General features: G+C 39.2%; 1 protein-coding gene across 8 annotated transcripts in view; it reads left to right on the top strand.

The window, feature by feature from the left end:
* pcm1 (pericentriolar material 1) overlaps positions 1-17,980 on the top strand; it is a 149,095-nt gene extending 131,115 nt beyond the window's left edge. For 5 of the 8 annotated variants that reach the window (XM_043689926.1, XM_043689959.1, XM_043689917.1 and 2 more), the window contains 5 exons: positions 3,652-3,724; positions 3,890-4,119; positions 6,637-6,732; positions 14,091-14,208; positions 15,843-17,980. In XM_043689926.1, coding sequence (XP_043545861.1) covers positions 3,652-3,724; positions 3,890-4,119; positions 6,637-6,732; positions 14,091-14,208; positions 15,843-15,868 — 543 coding nt within the window. In that variant the 3' untranslated portion in view covers positions 15,869-17,980. The remainder of the gene's footprint in view (positions 1-3,651; positions 3,725-3,889; positions 4,120-6,636; positions 6,733-14,090; positions 14,209-15,842) is intronic. The other 3 variants (XM_043689942.1, XM_043689977.1, XM_043689950.1) reach the window with 2 other exon arrangements.
* Positions 17,981-18,368: the final 388 nt, after the last annotated feature.

The following is an 18,368-nucleotide window of genomic DNA, read 5'->3' as shown; positions in this document are numbered from 1 at the left end:
CCGACTTGTAGGGGAAGGTGCCAGGATGCGAGGGTGGGTTGTAGGGGGGCGTGGGGGCAGGAATCGGGGCGGGGACGGAGATCGGGGCGTGGTGGAGGGGTTAGGCGTGCAAACAGAGATAGGTGTGGGGGCGGGGTTAGGCATGCGGACAGAGATCGGCGTGGGGGCGGGGTTAGGCGTGACGGAGATTGGCGTGGGGGCGGAGACGCATGGGGCGTGGTCATTGTGCAGGTGAGTGCTGTCTCTGGGGGCGGAAGTGGCTGTGGCGACGGCAGAAACGGTGTTGTTCCCGATAGCCGTGGACCCCGCGGAGGCCGCGAACCTGTCGGCGATGGTCTTCCTGGCGATTGTGGCGGCGGTTGTCTGGGCGGCGATCGCGGAAGCTGCAAGGTCGGTGGGGGTGGAAGTAAGGACATGGTTCGCAGCGGCGGTTGCTGCCGTGAGCGCTGCAGCAGCCGCATGGTTAATGGCGCCTGAGTGATTTCGGAGGCCGATGGAAGATTCTGGAGCAGTTAAGGAACCCAGAGTGTGGGGGTAAGTACATGAAAGTTTTTGGTACTTACTGTCTTTAATTTCCAATATGGCTAGGAAGAACTGTTTGTTTAGTGTATGGATTCTTCTGTGGATGAAGAACAGTAGAGGTCCTTTGCAAGTCTGTGAGAGTGTTGTCCTGAGCTGGGGTAGGGCTAATTGCAGGGAATGTAGTAGCGGCGCATGGCTGCAAGCGTGGAGCGGAGGATCCAGAGGGAGGTCTGATACTGGAGGCTTCGGATTTGTTGTAGGTACTGGTTGTCCTGGTTGGGTCCAAATTTTGTTGGTCTGAACGTAGTCCAAATTTTGTTTGTCTTTTAAACATTGTAATTATACTCGCATCCAACACTTGCTCACAAAGTTCATTCGCACGCAAATCCCAATCTATAAAAAAAATTTGCCCCATATGTCTTTTTAAAATCTCTTTCCTCTCACCGTAACAATGTGCTCCCGAGTCTTGAAATCTTCCATCCTCGGAAAAAGGCACCTACCACTAACCCTATCTATACCCCTCATGATTTTATAAACCTCTATCAGATCACCTCTCTACCTTCTATGCGCCAGTGAAAGAAGTTCCAGCCTGTCCAGCCTTTCTCTATAACTCAAACCTTCCATACATGGCAACATCCTGGTAAATCTCTTCTGAAACAACTCCAGCTTTATAATATCCTTCCTATAACTGTGTTACAAGAACTGGATACAATACTCCAGGAAAGGCTTCACCAATATGCTGTACAGCCTCAACATAACTTTTCAACTGAGCAATAAAGACAAGCATGCTAAATGCCTTTTTAACCATCCTGTCTTTGTGTTGCAAACTTCAAAGAATTATGTACCTGATCCACTAGGTCGCTCTGTTCTACAACACTTCCCAAGGCCCAACCATTACGTCGCATTTATCTATGTGCCATTTTTCAGCTCATTGACCCATTTGATCAAGGTCCTTTTATAATCTTAGGAAACATTCTTCACCGTCTACTATCCCACCAATTTTGGTGTCGTCCACAAATTTACTAACCATTTTCTCATCCAAATCATTTATATAAATGCCAAACAAAAGAGGAGCTGAAAAATGTGTTGCTGGAAAAGCGCAGCAGGTCAGGCAGCATCCAAGGAGCAGGAGAATCGGCATTTCGGGCATAAGCCCTTTTTCAGGAAGGCTTATGCCCGAAACGTCGATTCTCCTGCTCCTTGGATGTTGCCTGACGTGCTGCGCTTTTCCTGCAACACATTTTTCAGCTCTGATCCCCAGCATCTGCAGTCCTCACTTTCTCCTAAACAAAAGAGGACCCAGAACCAATCCCAGGGACAACGCTGCTGGCAGGCCTCTAGTCCGAAAAGCAAGTCCTGTCTCCTGCTGTTAAGCTTCTGAGGGTCAGTGTGACTCGATGGATTAAATGGCTTCTTTCCACACTGTAGGGATAAATATATTGCAGGGCTTCCCAATCCTTGGTTTATATAAATTTGAATTATTATAAACATATAGAATACTGGAGAAACTCAGCTTGTATGGCAGCATCTGTGGAGAGCAAAACAGTGATAATGCTTAGAGTTTGGCTTGTGACTTCTTCAGTCCTTGAGAAGAGTGATACCTGGATTTGAAACATTAACTATTTTCTCTCCACATGTGCCAGACTGGCTGAGTTTCTCCAGCATTTTCTGTTTGTTTCAGATTTCCAGCATCTACTGTATTTTGTTTTTAAATTAAAACTATTATTTTCTTTGCTGGTTCAAAATTGCTTTATCCTTATTGTTTGGGACGTATTGCCTGAGAAGTAGAGCAAAACCCAAAGTTGATAAAGTTGACTTCAGAGGTTGAGTAAAGATGACTGTAAAGGTGACCATTCTGAAGAGGAGTCATGCTGGATTCAAAAAGTTAGCTCTGCTTCTTTGTACAGTTGCTGCCAGATCTGTTGAGTTTCTCCAACTTTTTCTGTATTTGTTTTGATAAAATGACATGTACTGTACTGATTCAGAGCCAACTTGAATACCCTGTGTACTAAACTAATCATTATCCCCTCGTGTTTGAGGGCTCAGTGGTTACAAAAGAGGCTAGTTAAACAGAATCCTAAAGCTAGTGATAGAGTTGATCATTCAGAAAACTTATTGTTGACAAAGCATTCATCTTAAACATGCTAACCATCCACACAGAGTAATATGTATAAGCTCCATAGACATTATTAAACAACCAGTTCAGATGTGTTATGCATTCCTCTGGAGCAGGTAAGACTTGGATCTGGGTTTTCTGCCTTCTGTCTCAGAGGTATGGACACTATTCCTGCACTGCAAGAACTTTCACATCAACCCTGTATCAAAAACTCATGCAAATAATCATGAGGAGAGTGAAAATGACATCTCCAAACCTGTCAACATCAGAGATCTCCAAATTTAGACATGGCATCTCTTTATGCCATTCTCTCTGATAATTTCTTTCCTGTTTGATGAATTTCAGCTGATATGCACCAAATTGTTAAAATTAGTTAATAGTAATGAAAGACTACATGCCTACTCAAGCTAAACAATTATTTCCTCATTGCTTAGATGGACTGACTTTGAGTACAGCACTTATAGTCGTGCATTGCCTTTTATATTGTATCAATTCCGAGTCTCTATGCTACCGCTATCTGTAAGAAGCTTGTATTCAAAGCCACGTTCATTGTATCAGCATTAGTGTTTAGGATATGGGGCGGCATGGTGGCTCAGTGGTTAGCACTGCTGCCTCACAGCACCAGGGACCCGGGTTCAATTCCCATCTCGAGTGACTGTGTGAAGTTTGCACGTTCTCCGTGTCTTCATGGGTGTTGTCCGGGTGCTCTGGTTTCCTCCCCCCATCCAGAGATGTGCAAGTTAGGTGAAATGGCCACACTAAATTACCCATAGTGTTAGGTACATTAGTCAGGGGTAAATGTAGGGGAATAGGGTCGGTGTGGACTTGTTGGGTCGAAGGGCCTGATTCCATACTGTAAGAATTCTTAAAAAAAGGCTTTATCGGAATGCATTTTAAACAAGTTCTGTCCATGTTACTATTTTGAGTTTGGTAGAAATAAAAATAATGGCAAACATTAGTATTTTGACATTTTCTTCCATGCTTATTGACATTAAGAACTTTCCTCTTTATAGGATGCTCGTCCTGAACCCAATAAGGATGATGTGATTAGTCAATCCATGAAAACAAATTTACCTATGGTTGCAGGTAGTGTTTAATCTTTTGTCTGTTTTTCAAAAAGTGGACAGGATAGGTTTCAACAACTCTGAATTTATTTCGTTATCAAATTAGAATATGAAAGATTTGATTATTGTTTGCTTGTGTAAACAAAATAATTGTGTTAAATGAATTTTTCTTTTCATTTTGTAACAGAAAATGAAAGTAACTCAAATCCTGATCTTCCTACTGAGTCTTTCCAAACTAATCTGTTTGATGTAGCTAATGAAGGCAAGAAAAGTCCAAAGTCATCATTGCCTTTTTGTGAAAATGCAAATGCTGGAACAGCAATACAAATGGAACGAGAAAATGACCTGCAAGGAACACCAGAAAGCTCATTGGCTGGCAGTCCTGACACAGATTCCCCTGTGTTAGTGAATGATTTTGTAAGCACTGACATTTCAATGTTGGAAATATGTTGTAATATATGTTCTGTTTCGGCCAAAAGTGTATAGATGGGCTGATTAGCCTCTAGGGAAGTTATGTGCTCAATATGACATGTAGATGGTACACAATTATGTTCTAGAAAAGCTCAGAACTTGCCTGTTGGAGCTGTTTGTTTTTCTCCATCAGTCGAAGGTATGCAGGCTAGGTGGATTAACCATGAGAAATGTAGGGTTACAGGGATAGGGTTGGGGGATGTGTCTGGGTGGAGTGCTGTTTGGAGGGTTAGTGTGGACTAGTGGGGCTGAATGGCCTGATTCCACATTGTAGGGATTCTATGATTCTTTGAAGCTGCTTGCATCAGAATTCTTGTCTAAATTTTTAAAAGTATCTTTCACTAGCCTCTCCATAGGGTAAATTAAGCAGAGAGAACTTCTGATATTCTGGTCTTTCTAGGGTTTTATTTCTCTTTTTAGGTTTCTTGGGAGTTTAAAGTATCGACAACATGAGAGACAAACCTTCAGAAAGGGTAATAATAGATTATCCTTTTAGGACAAGAAAAGAGAAGCGAAGGCTGACCTACGTTATATGGTAATCATCAGTCAATTCTTATCTTCCAAGGAAGCCAGTTAGAGAGAGAATGAATCAGGCAGGACTAAATTTGTTAGCATGCAAGCAGCAAGAGAACTATGCAAAATTTCTTTCATTCAAGAAAGCGTGATGCATTGAGTACACTGAGATACTCGCCTTAGCCTGAAAAACAATTTGAATAACTCATTAGTTGGTCAATACATCTGAATCACTAATTGCCAAAGATTGCAACATTTGATAATTCATTCACAATTACTGTAGAGGATCTTGTCGCAAATTAGTAATGTATAGAAATGTACCCATTACAAATGTGTACATTCTTCTGCATTTATCAAATTAGAAATGAACACACTACTTGAGAAAAACAACCATTTGGTGTTATTGGACAGGCATTTACACTAGTTCCTGCCAAGATCTTGATTTAATTAGTGGCACGTTAACATCGAACAGAATAGTATTAATGGCCTTTTTATATCCTTATGGCTGACAGACCACTGAATGTCTGCAACAAGACAGCTATCTCACTGATTGACATACACCCTACCTTTTAAGTACAGTTTATCTAGTATCTCCAAGATGATAATGAATATTCAATAAATTGGACTCTGCAAACAAGCATCTGTCAACCTAGAGGTCCCAGCATCATCGACAGCCTAGAATTGAAGAAATCCTTACACAAGTTGGCTACTCTTCTGAGGTAATGATTTTTGGAAGAACGAATATGGAAAGACAGTAGGTGGATCATTTTTAATGTAGTGCAGATGAACATTAATGTTCATATGCACAAATCCTTGAAGTTGAAAATGTGGATAAATGGCATACAAGTTATTTGGTTTAATAATAATAAGCGACGTAGAATATAAATGCAAACATGTTAAAACTTTATAAATCTGGTTAGACCTTAGCTAGCGTAATACAAGCCATGGTGAACTCCGCACTGCAGGGTGGTTCTTCGGGTCAATGGAAGATTATTAAAGGTTGTAAAGGAGGTTTACTGGACTGTTGTCAAGGATGAGGAACTTCTGTTATGAGAAGAGGTTGGAAAGGTTAGAATAGTTATCCATGAACCAGAAAGGTTAAGCTAATCTAAGTTTTCAAGATGATAAATTTTGATAGAATAAATAAGGGAAAAAATTCTTGGTAAGTAGTTCAATGACAAGAGAGCATGGAATAAAAAAAATGAAATTTAGAGGTGAAATGTTATTCAGGTATGAAATGCACTACATGGTAGTGGACGTCAATTCTATAAGTTATTTAAAGAGTGAGTTGGACGAATACTAGAGGAAGATGAACTTTAAGGATGACAGATGACAAGCAAGGACGGAAGACTAAGCACAAAGCTCTTTCAGTGTGCCAATACAGGATGAGAACCAAATGGTCTTCTGTTCTTCCGCAGTCACCCGTGATTTGATGAACTGCATAAGATAATTGCTTGTATAAACTGATGTTGGGAAGGTATGTCATCAGATAGAGGGCTCCCTCTTCTATTCTATTCTATTCTATTCTATTCTATTCTATTCTATTCTATTCTATTTTCCCATTAACCCCAACTTCCTGTCATCAGCATAAATGCCATCATTTCCTAGCTGCTACCAGTTCTGAAGAAGAGTTAACTCTCTTTTTACTCCATAGATGTTGCCACACCTGCTGAATTTCTCCAACACTTTCTGTTTGTGTGTTTCGGATCTCCAGCATCTGCAGTTCTTTGTTTTATTTTGGGAGGTGGTGCATTTTAAGTATAATCTTTAAATTTTGCTTAGACTTTTTTGTTTCTTTTGATGTTTCTATTGGTCAAATTAATTTTTGAATTGTGTGAAGTTGTTCTTGCCATTCCAATGTTAACAATCTCATTTTCTCATTCAATTTTGCTTAATTGTGTATGAGATTTTAACTAAAACCTTTGTAATGTATTTCTCTACTCCCTTCAGCAGGAAGCTGGATCTGGCAATTTGAGCCAGAAATCAGATGAAGATGACTTTGTTAAAGTGGAAAACTTGCCTCCAAGTCTTTCAGCCCTCTCTGAGGTAATCGCTGTACTGAGATTACATAGTATATACAGCACAGAAGTGGGATCAATGAGCATAAAAGCTCCATTCTGCTATTGTGCTTCACTTGAGCCTCTTTGCATTCTCATTTCTTTGACATGATTGACATAACGTCTATGCCTTTCTGCCCCATGTTCTTGAATGCCCCCAAATGTGCCAACACTTGTTCGTTCTATTTTTGTTAGTCATAGTGAGTTCACATTCTGCCCACTCTTAAACATATCACCTGAATTCCCTGTTAGATTTATTAGACTATCTTCAGTTTATGACCCTTGTCTGTCCTCTGCTACAAGTAGAAACATTTTCTGTACATTACCTCTATCAATCCCTTTTATAATCTTGAAGACTTTGATTTTTTTTTTGTGAAGAAGTGATCCCCACACTGTTTAATCTTTCCTGGTAGATATGGCCCCTCGGTTCCATTAGAATTCCAGTAAAGCTTGTTTGCAACTTCTCAATTTTTGAATGCCACATTTGAGTATTGTTGAGAATAGACATATTTTGTCAATGCTTTTCATCTTGTACTGATCAGGACAATTCGTAATAATACCAAAAAGGGGAAAAGCAATTTTTATACATTGAGAAGAGAATGTTGTTTGGTTGGCAAGTGGTCTGAGAGTGCTAGAGGTGTTGCAGAGGAGATGTCGCAGTTATTGCTGATTAACCGCTAACTGTCAAGCTTTGCTTAAATTTCAAATAGAAATATAGAAAGTAGGGGCAGGATTAGGCCATTTGGCTCTCTGAGCCGCCTCTGCAATTCATTATGATCATAGCTGATCATCCAAGTCTGTTCCTATTTAGCTCCCATCTCCTTGGATCTTTTTAGACCCAAGTACTATATCCAACTTCTTGAAATCATGATTTGGCCTCGATTGCTTTCTGTGATAGTGAATTCCACAGGCTCGCCATCTCTCGGTTAAAACATTTCTTCTCATCTCAGGCTTAAATAGTCTACCACAGACCTTTAGTCTGTGATCCCTGGTTCTAGACTGCCCATCATTAGGAACATCCATCCTGCATCTACCCTGTCTAATCCTGTTTGAATCTTATAGGTTTCTGAGATCCCCACGTTATTCTTCTGAACTGCAGTGAATAAAATCCCAATTGATTCAAACTTTCTTCGTATGTCAGTCCTGTCATCTATGGAATCTGTCTTTTTTGCACTCCCTCCATAGCCATAATAACCTTTCTCAGATAAAGAAATCAAAGTTGCATACAGTATTCCATGTGTGGTCTTTCCAACAAGACTTCCCTGCTCCTGTGCTTATCCTGTCACTATGAAGGGCAACTACTTGTCGTCTTCACCGCCTGCTACATCTGCAACCCAGGTCTCGTTGCACATTCACCACTCTCAACATATTGCCAGTCAGATAATAATGTGCAATTCTGTTGTCATGGATCAACCTACAAGCCTTCCTGCTCCCCATTGTCAGGCGATAGTCTTTTATATTTATTTACAAGCAAGTGTAAGGTTTGTGAGCCAGATGTGGTTCAATTGGTCCGCCACTAGGCTTTAATCAGAACACACTTTATTCTTACAACAGTTAAAATACAAAGTTAAAAGTCGCACAACGCCAGGTTATTGTCCAACATGTTTATTTGGATGCACTAGCTTTTGGAGTGCTGCTCCTTTATCAGATGGTTGTGGAGAATAAGATTCTAAGACCCTTGTAAGATTGTCTTACAATCTTATTCTCCACAACCACCTGATGAAGGAGCAGCTCTCTGAAAGCTAGTGCTTCCGAATAAACCTGTTGGACCATACCCTAGTATTGTGTGATATTTTAACTTTGTACACCCCAGTCCAACACCGGCGTCTCCAAATTGTTAAAATACAAAAATTACTTTGTTGAAATTCCTAACAAGATAAAATATTACTTAACTGCTAATCTCCAACTGTTCCAGTATAGGCAGCATCCTTTGCCAAACATGTTACATTTCTCGTGTGCTGCATCTCTAGTCCAGAAGAAAGAAAAAAATCCACTCTTTTTGATTTTAAGAAGAAGCCTCGCTGTCTAAGACTTCACCCTAGCAGCTGGGAACTCCAAGTTTTTAGCTTAGCCAGCAGAAACCACTTAACTGAAAGCAAAATTAATAGCCTTCATGGATCTGTGTGAGTCCTGACTCTCCTCGCTCATGATTCTTTTGTCCCATTTTAGAAAAAAAAATCCAACGATAACTGAAAAATCTGTTTACTTACTGCCAGCCTGAAGGAGACACATTTCAGCACCAGTGTGACAACACCCTTCTGCAAGAGAGAACAGCACAAAACACCTCTCTTAAAGGCACAGTACTTTCACACTGTTCTTGCTCCCAAAGTGGATAACCTCCCATTTATCCAGATTCTATTGACCTGCCATGCATTTACACACAACTCAACTCATTCAAATCAAACTGAAGAATCTCTGCAGCCTCCTCGCAGCTCATCCTTCCACCCGGCTTTGTGTCATCTGCAAATTTTGAGGTATTACATTTAGTTCACTCATCTAAATCATTAATAAATTGCTCATCTGGCAGATTGACTCTGTTCATTGTTCGGTACAATGCCTTGACCAGGAAATGGTTGTCATCTTTTTTTTCAGTTGAAACAAGCACAGTGCAGGCACACACTTTGTCTGCAACAAACAAGGACAGATTTAGATTCAGAGACATTTACAGCACAGAAGGAGGTTGTTTGGCCCATCATGTCAGCACCAGTAAAGAAAGATCTGATGACACTAATCCCATTTTCCAGCTTTTGATCCATTGCTCTGGAGGACTTGGCAATACAAATGAATATCCATATACTGTTTCAGTGTTTCAAGAGCTTCTGACTCAACCATTTGAGGCAGAGTTTCAGACTCCCACCTGCTTCTGAGTGAAAACAAGAATTTTCTTCAACTCACATTTTAGCCTTCTACCTCTGACCATTAATAGAATATAGAACATTACAGCGCAGTACAGGCCCTTTGGCCCTCAATGTTGCGCTGACCTGTCATACCAATCTGAAGCCCATCTAACCTACACTATTCCATGTATGTCCATATGATTGTCCAATGACGACTTAAATGCACTTAAAGTTGGTGAATCTCCTACCGTTGCAGGCAAAACATTCCATACCCTTACTACTCTCTGAGTAAAGAAACTACCTCTGACATCTGTCCTATATCTCTCACCCCTCAATTTGAAGCTATGCCCCCTCGTGTTCACCGTCACCATACTTGGAAAAAGGCTCTCCCTGTCCACCCTATCTAACCCTCTGATTATCTTATATGTCTCTATTAAGTCACCTCTCAACCTCCTTCTCTCTAACGAGAACAGCCTCAAGGCCCTCAGCCTTTCCTCTTAAGACATTCCTTCCATACCAGGCAACATCCTAGTAAATCTCCTCTGCACCCTTTCCAAAGCTTCCACATCCTTCTTATAATGCGGTGACCAGAACTGTACACAATACTCCCAAGTGTGGCCATACCAGAGCTTTGTACAGCTGCAGCATAACCTTCTGGTTCCAGAACTCAATTCCTCTATTAATAAAAGCTAAAACACTGTATGCCTCCTTAACAGCCCTGTTGACCTGGGTGGCAACTTTCAAGGATCTGTGTACCTGGACACCGAGATCTTTCTGCTCATCTACACTACCAAGAATCTTACCATTAGCCCAGTACTTTACATTGCGGTTACTCTGACCAAAGTGAATCACCTCACACTTGTCCGCATTAAACTCCATTTGCCACCTCTCAGCCCAGCTGTGCAACTTATCCTAATATTAAAGTAATCTTGATCAATTGAGCCAATGGGCTGAAGAGTGGCAGATGAATTTGGATAATTGCAAGGTATTGCATTTTGGTAAGACAAACAAGGACAGGACTTAAACTGTTAATGCTAAGGCCCTAGGTAATATTATGGAACAGAGAGACACCGGGGTTCAGGTACTTAGTTCTTTGATAGTTGTGTCACAAGTAAACAGGGTGGTTTATAAGGCATTGCTTGCCTTCATCGCTCAGAGCATTGAGTATAGGAGTTGGAATGTCATGTTGAGACCATTTTTGGAGTACTGTGTACAGTTATGGTCACCCTGCTGTAGGAAGGATATTATTAAATTGGAGAGGGTGCAAAAACATTTGCAAGGATGTTACTAGAACTGAAAGTTATGAGGAAAGGCTGGAGCGACTGGTAATTTTTCAGTGGAGCATAGGAGGTTGAGGGTTGACCATATAGAGGTTTATAAAGTCATGAGGGGCATAGATAAGGTGAATAGCAAGTATAGGAAGGTACAAAACTGAAGGGCATAGGTTTAAGATGAGAGGAGGAGGATTTAAAAGGGACGACAACTTTTTCACGCAGGGTGGTTTGTATGTGGAGTTAACAGCAAGAGGAAGTGGTAGATGCAGTACAGTTAGAACACTTAAAAGACATTTGGACAATTATGTGAATAGAAAAGGTTTGGACAGATATGAGACAAAGGTAACTAGTTTAGTTTGGGAAACTTTGTCGGCCTGGATGAGTTGGACCAAAGGGTCTATTTCTATGCTGTCTGACTCTTGACCTTCTTATTCACTCTATCTGTGCTTCTCACAATCTTGTACACATTTCTTAGGTCTCCTGTCAACCTTCACTGCTTCACTTCACTTCAGTGCTCTGGGAAAACATTTCTAGCCTATCCAATTTCTTCTCATAATTCAGATCTTGCAGCACAGATAGCATCCTGGTAAATCTTCTGTGCACCGTCTCTAGTGTAATCACATCCTTCCTTATAATCTGGTAGCCAGAAATGCCAGCATATGTCAGTTGTGGCTTAACTAGTGTACTGTGTGTTATATTCTGTTGGGGAAAATAAATCTTGTGCTGAATCGTTTAAAACAAAATAGTCAGGAGACGAGACCTTGAGCAATTAACTAGCTTTATCATGGCCGTGGGGAATACATCTTCGTTCAGAACAAAGTCCAATGTATTCCAAAGAAATACAGAATGTTACAAGTTATATCGTAAAAAAGAAGCCCCCACTGCCCATTAGTTACACAACCTAGGGGCAGTTGTAAGGTCCCATACATTGTCCAAACCTACATTTGTTAATGTCTACAAAACCGAACATTCTCTTATATTGCAATTTCAGCTAGGCTACAACAACTGATAAGGGACAAGAGAAACGATATATCATTCTTTGAAACACCATTATTTAATGGCACTGAGGAGAAGAGACAGCCTGCAGCTGCATGGTCAGGCTATCAAAACAGAATTCTTCAGCCAGGGCTCAGACAGAACTATGGCTAACAGGCTAAACTCTTACTGGAAAAAATTGCTTTGTGACACAATGGCTTCTATGCAGTTTTGTGTCAATTTTGGTCAAATTCTCCCACATATGCCAACATAATCTCCTAGCTCCTGCATTCTGTGCCTCTACTAATAAACACAAGTCTCCCATCTGTCACCTTAACCATATCTACTGCTCTTTTATCTTCAGGGATCTGTGGATATGCACATCAAGCCCCCTTTGATTTTCAGTACTTGCCAGGTTCCTACCATTTATACAATGATCCCTTCCCTTGTTAGCCCTTCACAAATGCATTATCTCACTTTTCCAAGTTGAATCCCATCTGACCAGTGCAATGATATCCTCCTGCAGTTTACAGCTATCTTCCTCACTATTTATCACCCTACAAGTTTTCATATTAATATGTACTGCAAGCTAGATGTCCTGTTAAATGCCGTCATAAGAACATGTGCATGTGCTGCACCTGCTTCATTTCAATAAAACTGAGTAACAGCCATTTGCCAGTTACTTGCTGAGGGCAGTACCCTGACTGAACTAAGTCAACATGCCTGGTTTGATACTAAACAAAGCCTGGCAGTTAACAGTCAATAGTCATTAATTGCTTCGTTTTCTTTGGCAATACCTTTGCCAACCAATTAGCAGTACCTCTCCTTCACTTGACATGTTGGCTGTACCCTTTATAATATTCTCACGAATTGTCCTGATGGATGCAGGTTTTCATAACATTGTGTATTTTCAGTAATGCTGTCCATAGGGTTCTACATAAGGTTGTTATTCTATCACGTTTGATATGAATCTCAGTGTTTTTGACTTTATGAACTTTGTTGCACTTTTAATGATTGTTTTTATCTATTCAGTAAGTATCTGTTTAAAGTTGACTCAGTTAATGGGTCAAAATCTTGGAATTCCCCTCCTAACAACATTCAGCACATGGACTGCAGCAGTTTACCACCACCACCACCTCAAGGGTAACTAGGGCAGGCAATAAATGCTGCCCCATCCAACAACACCCACGTCCCATGAGTGAATATAAGTAGATTTTGTTTTGATTTAATGTTGTTCATAAAATAATGACAATGTTCTCAATTAACTTTGAAAGTTTCAGTTTAATGGTTGCGGCAGACTTCCTGTTGTATGGTCTGTAAGCTCTCAAAGCCTATTCCCATATTGAGTCCTGAAGGACCCTTGCCTTCCTCTGGTTCATACCCCTGGTCTCAATCCCTCTTCACCACTTCAGCTTCTGTTCCCAGTCTGTCTGCGGTTTTTATTAACATGTACACTTATCTATTTTTCTCATAACTTTTATTTTGAGCTTGCACTGAACTCCTGGGATACACCTAGTGACGAAGTTGGTCAGTGCAGCCCACACCAACCAGTTCTGTTACTAATTGAAACTGGTGTAATTAATAATTATATCCTGTTAAAGTTAACAAGTATTTACAGTACTTTTATATATTTTTAACATTTTATTTTGAAGGTCATTTTGTTTATATTTTACTGTTTACAAATGTAAACCATCTCAACTTAATCTTTTGAAGTTGTTCTTTGTACAGTAAGATCGTGAAGTGTCTACTAACTGCATAGAGTGTCTCTTAGATTTAGTAATGTCTCTGTAAATATGTATGGTACAATTTTTCAACTTGAGCATTATTTTCTAAGCACTGTCTAAAGGAATGTAATTCCAGTTTTAACACTGGTTAGTGTGTAAGTGGTGCTTCACATAGAATTGTGTCTGCATTTGTGAGAATCACAACCTTAAGTGAGGATTTACAGTACCTTTAAATCCTTCTGAACCTCTCCCCCATTTGAACACTTATTTTCAAAAAGAATACAGCATTGTTATTCTTTTGACCAAAGTGTCCCACCTCACACTTAGCTATATTGAAGTTCATATGTTATAAATGCCTGTTCTGCTAATTTATTAATGTTCCCTTTTATCTTGGCACAATCCATCCCCAAATTGACTGTGTTCCCAATTTGGTGGTGCCCATAAATTTAGAAATTGTACTTTGAGATGACTGACTAGAGATACTAATAGGCACTAATTTAAAAACCTATTCCATCATTTGTTTTCAAATCTCCACAGGATGAATTGGTTAGGAGAATTTCTGAGGAAGAGCAGCATAACGATTTAGCATGTGTTCTGCTGAACGCAGATGGAGCACAAGAACTTGCAGGCAACCCAGATACTCTAAAAGAACCAGGTAACAAGTGAATTAGACTTTTGCAATAACTTGCCTGCAGTTTGTAGTTTAATTGCTCAGTAGGGTTTCAGATAATATTGGATTTCTTAAAGCCTTCTCATTGGTTTATGAAAATAATTAATCTACAACCTAAGTCCTGATGTGCAATATGTGAAGATGCTTTAGGGATAAACAACTACACCATTATCATTCAGCTTGTGGGATCCTCAGAATTCTTTTGAGGAGGTAACGAGCAAGTTAGACAAAGGATAGCCAGTATATGTGATCTATTTGGATTTCAGAAGGCCTTTGGCAAGGTGTCACACAGGAGACTGTTAAATAAGATGAGAACTCATGACATTTGGAGCGAGATACTGTCATGGATAGAGAATTGGCTCACTGGCAGAAGGCAGAGAGTAGGGATAAAGGGTCTTTTTCAGGATGGCAACAAGTAACTAGTGGAGTTCTGCAGTGGTCCATGTTGGGACCACAACTATTCACATTATATGTTAATGATCTGGAAAAAGGAACTGAGGGCATTGTTGCTAAGTTAAGAGATGACACAAACATAGGTGAAGGGACAGGTAGTGTTCAGAAAGGAGGGTGACTGCAGAAGGATTTGAACAGGCTAGCAGAGTGGGCAAAAAAGTGGCAGAAGTAAAACTATGTGGGAAAATGAGAGGTTACGTACTTTGGTAAGCCAAAGTCAGAAGTCACAAGACACCAGGTTGTAGTCCAACAGGTTTATTTGAAATCACAAGGCTTTCAGGGCACAGCCCCTTCGACAGCTGTCCCTGCCCAAGGACACAGGTTCACAATGAAGAGACAACCCTTCAGAACTGAAATGAGGAACTTCTTCAGCCAGAAGGTGATTAATCTGTGTAACTTGTCATCGTAGAAGGCTTTGGCGGCCAAGTCATTGAGTGTATTTTAAGACAGAGATAGAAAGGTTTTTGTTTGGTAAGGGGATCAAGAATATTGGGGAGAAAGCAGGAGAATGGGGTCGAGAAGCATATCAGCCATGATCAAATGGCAGATCAGACTCTATAGGATGAATGGTTTAATTCTGTTCCTATGCCTTATAGCCTTTAGATCCAGAATGTTCTTTAAAAATGGCAAGTTTGCAAATGAAATGATTTTTCTTTGCCTTTTTAACACAGTTACTGATAGTAAGGAGTAATGTTTTCAGTTTCTACCTTTGATCTGTTTACACTCTGAAGAATTGTACAACTGCTTCATATGCTTCTCTAGGGTAGAATCACAGACTGAAGTCAAATATCAGAGATAAAAATTAGAAGGATGTGGGGAAATTCAGAGGAAACAGAGCCAAGGTGTGATGTTTTGAGCTCGAAATTCTTCCTTAATTTTTTTCTTGGGTAAAATGTATCGTAAAGAAAAGTTCCCTCTGACATATGTTTACTCTACATGATTTGGTACCCTCATATACTAGGAGAACAATCCATCTCCTGGATCATGCTATTTATTCTGATCTTTATTAACTGGAAGGAGTGTGGGCCTGTAGCAGAGGAATATTAATTCACATACCTGAACTAGATAAAAGTTAAATTTAACAGATATATAGTGTATGATTACTGTATTTAGTATTATTGATTTGTAAGCTATCAACAATATTAATTTTTTCCCCTTTGTTTTAGAAAATGGTGGAGCCCGAAGTGCATGAATGAATATTTATTGATCTTCATCACTGTAATGTTTGGTTTGAATACATTAATTAAATTTAATCCTTGTTTACGGCTAAAAACATTTTCTTTTAATTAGCCTTCTGCTAGAATTGTTGTCCCCTTATTTAGTTAAGACTGACCAGTATTTCCTGCTCCATAAGCTACAATGCATCATAATACTTTAAAAAATTTTGTTTTTAAATAGTCTAGCTTCAAGTTTTACAAGTGAATGACACACAACCCTGTTTTATAATAAAATAAATCCACTTTTATAATTAAAGTCTGTAGTCCCAACACAACTATATTTTGACATTTGGAAGATGGTGAATGTGATAAGTTCATTAGACTTTCCTCAGTCCATTTTACCTAGATTGAATAACTCCATCTGCTGTTTCATATGCTGCTGTTCTTTAAAATAGCACCAATTTCGATCTATTTTTCAAGAGATTTTATTGGGCTTGTTCATTGGGGAGCAATTTTTGAGACTCTCTACAATGTTTGCAAGTATTTTTGTTATGGATAACGTTTCCCCATATGCAGTTCATGGGAATCTGCTATTGTCTTCTGACATAACGCTCACCTTGCAAATAACAATAAGGTAACCTCAATATATCTGCTGTGTTCAATGCAACATTTTGGCACAGATGATCTCATTCTTCATTAGTTGGGTTCACCAGTCGTAGTTAAACTGTTCCAATTGACTTGTGCTGCTGTCTTTTCAGTAGACCCTCTTCTCATCTACCAAACAAACCTGTAAATCTGAAATGTGATAATGAATGTTGGATATATAAATAACTTGCCCTACTTTTGTTAATATTGCAACTCATTTGCAAATTAGAAAGAGCCACAGTATTGATGTGTTGCAGGAAAAAGTGAGTTGTATTGGTCTTAACACTGAATTACTGATCTCAAATCTTTTTTTTTCTGCTTTCATATTCTAGTGTAGAATTATGTACAAACACAGTGTAAGATTGATATTTTCAAGAACTAAAGAAATTGATTTGTTATTTCAAAGTACTGTCATCTGCTAAAATTCTCAAACGTTTGGTTAAAACTGCTTACTATTTTTATACATATATTCGAGTGAGAGTCATTGGATGCCACTCAACTGAATCTAATTGCAAGTGAGCAATGACTATTAATTTAAAACTTCAGTGTCAAAAGCAAGATCTGAATTAGTTCCAAAACTTCCAAGGTGGTGTCACAATGGAAAACTGCATATTCTAGTTAGTTCAAGAGCTGAGATGCCATCCAGATTTAAGCAATTGTATCATTCGCATGCATGCAAGTTTTGTGTGATTTATTTTCATTTTCATAAGCCCTAATAGCATACAAGGACATATTCATTTCACATGCATATAATACTAACACAGTGCTATTTTAAGAACATCATTGCAGCTGATGTTTTCCCAGGTCTTAGTAAAACAGGTCAGGCCTTGATAACAGGCTGTACTATGCTTTTCTTGAAGATTTTGAGATGTTTTTACTTTATTAGAGCCTAAAATAAAGTGTGCATAAAATTGTCAGTCAGTAGTATGATCTATCTAGAAGTTAATATAATTTACTGGAACTATTGCTTTTGTAAATTGGGTAAAAGCATGTTAAGTGGAAATATTACAAATTATTCAAACAAGCAACATTTCATCCCTCATAACAATCATTCTTAAACCTTTTTGATTTCTAAATTTCTTACAAGAGTGACTCTAACAATATGTTTCTGTCTGCAGCATGCTACTACACTAGACACAAAGGAGGAGTTGATTTACTTTTCTGCAAATGCCTGAGGGCAGTTAGAAGTGACTCCTACAGAAAAAGACTTTTGTGAAGTTGAGTACAGATTTGTCTTTGACACTATTTAGACGAGGTGCACTGTTTCAGCTAGTGGCAGCACAAACCACTTTTTGAAGAATTAGACATGCTAAGTTACCTTTCAACGCTTTTCATTTTTGCATCTTAAATGTTTTGATGGTTTGTGCATTTAAATTTAGACTTTTTGACAGGCATGTTGCTGTGTTGTGTAATCAGTCTTTAACCTGCATTTTATATGTATGATTTTAAAATGTTTACTATGCAATTTCAAAATAAAGTAACATCCTTTGTGTTTGTCATTACTGATGTGAGAAAATCATACTCAATTTGTACAATAGACTGACTTAAGAATTCAAGTTTTATTTGAAAACGAGCCTAGATTTTCTGATCAGGTTCAGAAACCCTATTTCCAACCTGATTAGACAAAAACATCATTTGCATTCAACATTCTCTCTACGTTGCGTGACCACTCCAAAAGTCTCTGCACACCTATCAGCATGCTGATGCCACGCCCAGCATTGATTTCTGGTGTTGAACGTTGCTGGCACATACAGACCTCCCAGATCTGTATAGAAGAAATCAAAATGAGATGGAATGCAGCTTACGTTTAGATGAATTTTCAGAACAGGAGACTTCCAAAGCAGCATAGATGAACTATGCCAAGAATTCATGAAAACCAAAGTGAGAATA

Source organism: Chiloscyllium plagiosum, chromosome 1 (genome assembly GCF_004010195.1).
Source record: "Chiloscyllium plagiosum isolate BGI_BamShark_2017 chromosome 1, ASM401019v2, whole genome shotgun sequence".
Taxonomy (NCBI): Eukaryota; Metazoa; Chordata; class Chondrichthyes; order Orectolobiformes; family Hemiscylliidae; genus Chiloscyllium; species Chiloscyllium plagiosum.
Note: the sequence above shows the minus strand (reverse complement) of the source record. Positions and strands in the feature narration are given on the sequence as shown.